The sequence below is a fragment of the Limulus polyphemus genome, unplaced genomic scaffold, assembly GCF_000517525.1.
Source record: "Limulus polyphemus unplaced genomic scaffold, Limulus_polyphemus-2.1.2 Scaffold1631, whole genome shotgun sequence".
NCBI classification, from domain to species: domain Eukaryota; kingdom Metazoa; phylum Arthropoda; class Merostomata; order Xiphosura; family Limulidae; genus Limulus; species Limulus polyphemus.
The window spans coordinates 150792-159130 of NW_013667241.1; the positions used below are offsets into that span (position 1 = coordinate 150792).

General features: G+C 31.9%; 1 protein-coding gene across 1 annotated transcript in view; it reads left to right on the plus strand.

Moving 5' to 3' along the window:
* The window catches only part of LOC106464368 (transmembrane protein 209-like), a 70974-nt gene that overhangs the window by 37312 nt on the left and 25323 nt on the right, over window positions 1–8339 (plus strand). Inside the window, exon 9 of the mRNA XM_022392059.1 lies at window positions 5424–5593. Within this exon, the coding sequence (XP_022247767.1) occupies window positions 5424–5593 (170 nt within the window). The remainder of the gene's footprint in view (window positions 1–5423; window positions 5594–8339) is intronic.

The following is an 8339-nucleotide window of genomic DNA, read 5'->3' on the forward strand; positions in this document are numbered from 1 at the left end:
CAACATGATTAGAACTCAAGGTTCTCTTGAATTGTCAGATTTCGTTAGAGGAAGGATGGTTGGTCAAGCAGATGGTGGAATAAGTCAGCGGCAAATTTTGCAGAATTTGGGAATCCCGCTTTCGACAGTCAACAGAATCGTCGTGCAGTTTAGGAAACATGGCAAGAAACAACTGAGCAGCATCCAGGTCCATCGGAGAGGACAAAAAGGGCTGTCAAGAGGAGCATCGAAATGGATTCCAGATTAACGACTGCAGAAGTGGCTAAAGTTGGTGGGATGAGCCCGAAATCTGTTCAACAGATTCTCCACAGATTGGGTTATCATTGCAGAGCAGCTAGACGAAAGCCCTTATTAAGACCCGCCAACATAGTCAGACAAAAGAAGTGGGCAAGTGATATGATGACCAAGCCTCTGGACTTTTGGAAAACCGTATTGTTCTCAGATGAATCAAGATTCGCTCAATTTTCGGACAGTGGAAGGATATGGGTCTGGAGAATTCCTCACCAAGAGTTTTGGCTCAACAGATTGCAGCTACCTGTGAAGCATGGTGGTTTCAGCATGATGGTTTCGGGAGCTGTTTGGGTTGGTGGGAGATCGAGCTTAGTGGAGTGCGTTGGCAACATAAATTTTGCGAAATACGTTGGAATATTGGAGGAAGGACTCTTGCCACTTTATTCCTCGGGTTTCGTGGACAAGAACACAACGAAAAGGTGGTGTCTATTTACTTGTGACTACACTGTGTATATATGGAAAAATAAGTTGTAATTTTAGCATTCCTTCCCTTCTCAGTACAATAATTATGTGTTGATACAACTAGTAACAGAATATTCATAGCACAACAACTATAACTAGTAACAGAATAGTCATAGCACAACAACTACAACTAGTAACAGAATAGTCATAGTGCAACAACTACAACTAGTAACAGAATAGTCATAGCACAACAACTATAACTAGTAACAGAATGTTCATAGCACAACAAGTATAACTAGTAAAAGAATATTCATGGAACAACAACTATAACTAATAACAGAATAGTCATACAAAAGAACAACTACCACTAGTGACAAAAGTTAACATTTTCTAAAATTGAAAATGTATTTCCAATAATAATGTATTTTGAAACAGGTATTTATCATAAACCAATGTATTCAGAACTTTATACACATTTTTAAAGTAAATTTATTTAAAATACAAGATTGCAAGGATGATTTAGCTTTTGTTTTGAAATAAATCATATCCAAAACTTACTGAAATGTAATGAGCCTGACAGTATGAGTTGTATTGTTACCATTTTCAGGACAGCATTCTCAGTATATAATATCTTAATATCAGGCAGAGTTTATATACAGGTTGAAATTACGTGAATTTTTTGGACTATTATTAGAATGCAACATCTATTTTAAGACCATAAAACAAAACAATAATAAGTAATTTCTGGTTTATAAATTTGTATGCCTTTCATGTGAGGATGAATGCTTAGGCTCTCTCCTATATAAAAGAGCATATTCATGGAAAATTCTTAACTCATATAGTATTGGACAACATCACTTGAATAGTAACGTATTTATTACAATGAAGAATCTGTTTACTATGGTGATTTGATTAAGAGCAAAAACAAGATAAAGAGAGTTTCATAACTGCCAGTTTGAAGCCCAGAATTAATCAACAGAATTCAGCAGTTCTACATGTTTGTCTTACAGTATTTCAGTCCTGGAAGTTAACTCTCTCCCCACAGAGTTGGTCGATTAGACATAGTTTGTAACCATTTTGTACTCATTATAGTTTTCATACTAAAACTTATAATATAGTATGTGTATCTTCACAAAATGTGTAAAACTTTCAGTAAACATTACAAGACTTCTGAACACAAAAATCAGATTTTTAAACAAAGTATTTTTACAAAAGATTTGTCCATGAATATACTGAGTTTTTTGTGTGACTAGTCCGAGTTAAGAGTTATTATCATGTTAAGATTAAAATTTCTTTTCTTTGACTCAAAAATCTCAAATTTCATTTGCGTAATCTCTAAAAACTCCTAAATAGATTTCAAGTATTTTTCAGTAAAACTTTATATCTTGTCTGTTATTTTCTCTACCCTAACTCTACAATTTAATCAACCTCGTAATCACCAAAAAAATCTAAATAAATCTAAATACTCTTATTTCTTTCTAAAATGACTTAAAATTGTAACATGAAACAACATTTGTTTATCCTAAAGAGCATTAAACTCAGAACAGTATACATATATTTATACTTAAATTTATGTTTTATTTCTCCTTGAACCATGTCTAATTAATATTTGTGCCATATAAATTGTAAATCACATAGCGAACATACAGCTCACATTACAGTATAAAATTACACAAGTTACAAGATGCTCGCGAGTGTACCTTGTGAAAAATTATTATTGTTATTTATATTACCTTACCTAATCTAAAAAAGTCCAATTTTTACATACTAGTGGAAGTAATCATGGAAATGGTGAAGAGAAAAGGTGCAAAAGGCAAATAATGGTAATGCCACCACCTTTATCATATGAAAATTAATTGAACCACAGTACAGTTATGTGCTGGTAGTTTACTTTGTGATTGGATGTTATCCACCCAATCAGAAAGAGTCACATCAGTATAAAGCCTATAAAAGTACATGCAATTATACTATGACAAATGGCCTTATGGTAGATTTTTGTATTTTGGAGCTGGTGAGCTGAATTTGAATATGTGCAATACCACAAAATATTCCCCACACTGTAAGCTATAGGTGCATTATATGAGTGACAATCAATTTCTTACTATTGATAGTAGGGTCCTGTTAACTGGCTACCTTCTCTCTGGGTAGTGGTTAAAAATTAGGGATGGTATCAGACAGCCTTAGTAGCTTTGCCATAAATACACAAAACAAATAGTATAATTCCAATTTTAACCTTCTTGCCATTATCTTCTACACATGTCACAAGATTTTAATCAGTTACATTTAAGATTTAATTAAACCACTTTGTTATTATGGTATACAAACAAATCTGGCTTTAAAATGGAGCTAATAAACCAAATTTTAATAGTATATAAGTTTTAAGTTCTTAATTTTATAAGGCAATATTTTAAATAGTCCTGAATTTTCCCTAGTATGAGAATTGACATTTTCTTTCTCTTCTCTAATTTATTTATAACCCCTCCAAGAACATCAAAATTTAATGTAGATTACTCATAATTTTGCCATAATCAGGCAAAGTACAATCTTCATAGCCTTCAATTTTATTTGGTTACAGAGCCATCAAATAGAAAATCAGACCCCATCTTGCCATGCCCACCTGTCACATCCTCTTTTTCAGAAATTGTCAATAATTTTCTCTGACATTTGATATTGTTTTCCGTACAGAAGATTCTCAATTTTGCTTTCACTTCATACTTTATTTCCATGGGAAATACATTGACAAACTTAGCTGAATTTTTAACAACTCTTGTCGCATAGATAGAAAGCCAGAAAAATTGTGATAACTATGGGACATTGTCTACCTTTGGCATGTGATTATTCTGTGTTCTTTGGTGCCTTATTTAGTGCATCAGTACCAGTGGTACAAAAAAGTAGTGTTAAGTGTCATAAAAAAAAATAAGACCCAGATAAGAACTTTGTTTCTTGTTTTTCATATGTATTTATTTATTATTATAAAAGTAACTACAATGTAAAAATTGGACTTTTTTAGATTAGGTAAGGTAATATAAATAATAACAATAATAATTTTTCACAAGGTACACTCGCGAGCATCTTGTAACTTGTGTATGTTATATTGTTTTCCGTACAGAAGATTCTCAATTTTGCTTTCACTTCATACTTTATTTCCATGGGAAATACATTGACAAACTTAGCTGAATTTGGTGCCACTAATTAGCCATAGCATGTGCATGTTTATATCTGATATCAACACATCAACCTGATCATAAATTGTTGCATTAAACATGAAAGGTGATTAATTGGATTTGAAAGACGTCAATTTAGAGAACATGTTTGGAAAGGACTTTCTCTTTATCTGAAGAAGAAAATACCAAGTTTGAACTTAAGTTGAATAGTGTATGGTTGTAAGCATCAGTATTTGAAACTACTTGTTTAATATGAATGTTCTATTAGTTAAACATACATTATTCCAACATGAGTCTCCACTGACGTAGTACCTTTGTATGTTTTCCATATTGAACAAGAACTTGTTTTCTTCTTGAGATGTTATGGATTTCTAACATAGGTTCTCATTTTGTCAGAGTTTTCTTCAATATACAGAAACACGTGGCAGTCCTTCAAGATCTTATGATTTCTTAGGAACAAAACCAAAGGATAGCCCATGTTCTCATGCTCCATTTTAAGTAATTCATAGTTAGAAAATGTGAAGATGACATTGTCATGTTTATGAATGTAACATAATTATTCATATAATTAACACTATTACATTTCTTTCAATTAAATATCTTTAACAGTTCTGTAAAGACCAAGTTGGACTTTATCTGTTTAAGAAGATCAAAAAGCAATAGTAGTAGCCCCCCAGTGGCACAGCGGTATGTCTGCAGACTTACAACGCTAGAAACCGGGTTTCGATACCCGTGGTGGGCAGAGCACAGATAGCCCTGGTGTAGCTTTGTGCATAATTAAAAACAAACAAACAATAGTAGTAAAGGAAATTTGGGACAACATTCCACAGTCAGACACTAATAAACTGTATGGCAGCATGAAAACAAGGTGTAATGCTCTGTAAAGCAAAAAGCTTACATAAAAAAAACATTGTCCATTTATTTGCTTTTCTTTTGTAGTTTCTGTAATAATGTTTTGTACCAAAATAAATATTAGAAACAGATGTTTTGGAATTGTTTAAAATTCCATCTTCATCGCTAAAACTTCAAAAAAATTAATTCACAACATTCTAATTACAAAAACAACATTAGCTATTAAACGAGAAGTTTTTTTTTGTACAAATAGACATTTAGAAAGAACTCAGATTTAAACAGTAATAATATAATAGAATGTATGATAAAATGTATGGCAGACATATGTTTAATAACATAGTTAAGAGAAATCATTATGAAGAACAGATAAAATATAGGTATAAACCACTGAATTTTTAATCGCATATTTGAGAGAAATGTTAAAAATTAAACTGGAAATTAGTAGATTAATCACAACAGAGATGAGTTGATGCTATTATCTAGTGCTGGGTGATAATTGAAAATGAAAAAGGCTTTCTTCAAAAAAAAATTTATAAGTTTTTGTTTTGGAGTTGAGAATTTTACAGTTTTTAAGAAGGATGGGACGGTTGTTGTTTTCACTATATAAGATTTGGATGGATTAGTTAATGTATATGCTTATTACTGGAATTCTGCTGGCCATTTTTGGAACTATCAACAAAATTCCATGTAATTTTCTTTTTTATTTTACCTCAGTGACAGTGGACACAGCAGGGGGAGGTAGTTATATGTTTTATCAACGAAGCCCAACAGATTACACACACCTGTTAAGAAAATATCAGTATCAGCCAGCGACAAAATCTACACAGTCTTCAGGTTCCTGTAAGGATAATCCAGATTCACCAGCAAGATGGTCTGGAGATGGGGTGAGTAAAATTAATTTTGTTTCCCAACATCAACAAGTTCATTGATTTTAGGCCCCAACTTGCTTTTGCCAGGTAGTATTGAACATGTGTATATTTGATATCCATAATGGCTAAATATTATCTAGCTTTATGAGTTTGACAAACAATCACTCACTCATAAGTATAGACTAGCCTATGATTTTATTAATTAAAATTTAATTGTTATGAACATCTACTTGTACAGCTATGTACTGTCCTATTACAACATATTTAATGTGTTTAAATATTAATAATAACCAATAATCTAACAAAATTAAAGTTGTAAATTACAGAATTTTTAGGAACGTTAAGGAAATATTAATAATTTCCAATCAGAGTAATCTATGTACAAAACTCAGTCAACCTGGCCATCAGTATAACTAACTAAATACACTTTTCTTATATTTCTTTTTATAATAATTAAAATGCATTGTTTTATCAGTTGGGCATCCTTGCTGTTCGTGATATTTTTGTCCTTAATACCAATAATATCTTATGTGGTTCAGCCAGCTTAGAAGATTTAAGTTAGTCCTAAAATATATATATATATATTAAGCTAACAATGCAAAACAATTTTTGTAATAAATTTGTAATAATAATAATAAACAATAAATCAAAGTAAAAAGTAGTGACATTCAATGTATTTATTAGTGTAATCAATTTTTTAAAAGAAAGCAACTATAAACAAATAAATATCAGAGGTTATTAGTAGTATGATAAGTAGGAGTAAAGTTGAGATTACTTACAACTTATGGCAAACTTGTTTTATTTAATTTAATTAGGTCTAATTCATTCTGCTATTTCTTATCGCATATCATTAGTGTAAGAGAATACAGTGCATCAAGACATCACCTTCCTTAGTGTTTGAGGGATCATCCAAATTGATTGTCATGATTTAATGGCTTCAAAAACAGTCAATCAATTTATTCAGTATGAACCTACAAAAGTCCTTCTCATTGATGTGTTTGCCTAGATTTTTACAATCAACACACCTTAGTTGTAGAAAGAAAACATAAAATTGTCACATGTGTTAATGCAGCTTCCTTGACATTCATTGTCATTATATTTCAGTTATTAAAAATTATAACAGAGTGTAATCTGTGGCCAGGTGAGGCTGAACAATGAATGGAAACCAACTTATGCAGCCATAAAAAGAGTGTAAGTTGTGAACTGGGACCAAGTGAAGTTCAACAAGGATGGAAACACAAAACTATTACGCCACATAGCATGTTTTTTATTTTCTTTCTGTTGATCTCATGATACAATTAGCTTTTTTTATTTTGGGGAACATTTAATTAAAACAATTTTGAATGTGCAAATCAGCAGGTCATATGACAACCACAGCTGATAGAAAGTCATGGTGAAACTACATGTATCAGAAATACTTTTGACATTGTTTACCATTTCCTAGGTAATATAATGGAACTGAAACTGACCACTTGAGCAAAGGGTATGCAACGGACATTTCTAAAACAAAATAGTCACATTCAGATCATAAAGATATGTTCAGATTGTGGACTGTGGATCAACTTGGACCACCAGGATCATCCATAAAAAAGACGTGCAACAAATCATACCACTGCTGTGATAAGCAAAGTTCAGCATCTTGTAACAAATGAGAATCCACGAACAAACAAATCAATGACAAAATCTATCCACATGTTCCAGACAACAATACACAACATAAATAAGAAGGATTTTCATGTGGGAAAGAGAGAAGTCATGTATACATCAGTTCAACTATTGCTTACTTCAAGCATCTGGAGAATGAAATGGGTATTTATGCTACTCTATACAAAGACATACCATTCAAACTGCTCTATGCAGTGCCTTTGGATTTCCATAAGTTGATCCATAGGTTGATCACTGAAGGTTTGAAGGGAATTGTGGTATGCTTAGGACATGACAGTTTTATGATGGTGTCTTTTGCAGTGGAAACTACACTACAGAGCACAAGATTGATATTATCAAATGAGACATGACTAACATGGACTGTAACAACATGATGAGGCTTCAATATCATTTAAACCTTATCGTGACGGGTATCCTTTACTGAGCATGACACAAAGTTTTAGTGTCTTACATTCAAAGTTTTATTAAACTACTTTTTGTTTATGTTATACTAATTAGGATGGCATAAAATAAAAGCTAATAATCCATATGTTAATAGTATATAAGTTTTAAGTTTTTAATTCTAAAAGGCAATAATTTAAAAAATCCTGAATTTCCCCTATTGTGACACACGACACATTTTCTCTAGGCATCTTCTGTATTTTATGCACCACCTCTCCAAAATGTATGAAATTAAATGTAAGTTACTCACTATAAAATCATCATTGCTGAGATAAACCATGATGTTTATAACCTTCAATTTTGTTTGGTTACAGAGCTATCAAACAGAAAATCAGATACCTCCTGCCACACCCACCTGTCTCATCCTCTATTTCAGGATTTTTTAATAGTTCTCTCTTATGTTTAAATATATATTACCTATAACCAATAGAAAGTGAAGGTTTTCATCTATCAAATGAGGTATTGTATAACATTGTGATCTGAAGAGATAAGCATCAATTTCACTCAGAGTACAAGCTTTGTTCCCATGGGAAAGTTAATGACTATCTTGGATGAATTTGTAACTCTTGTTGCATAGTTAGAAATCCAGAAAAATTTGGAGAGTTAGGGGAAATTGACTACTTTTTGCATGTTATTAGTCTATGTTCTTTGATGG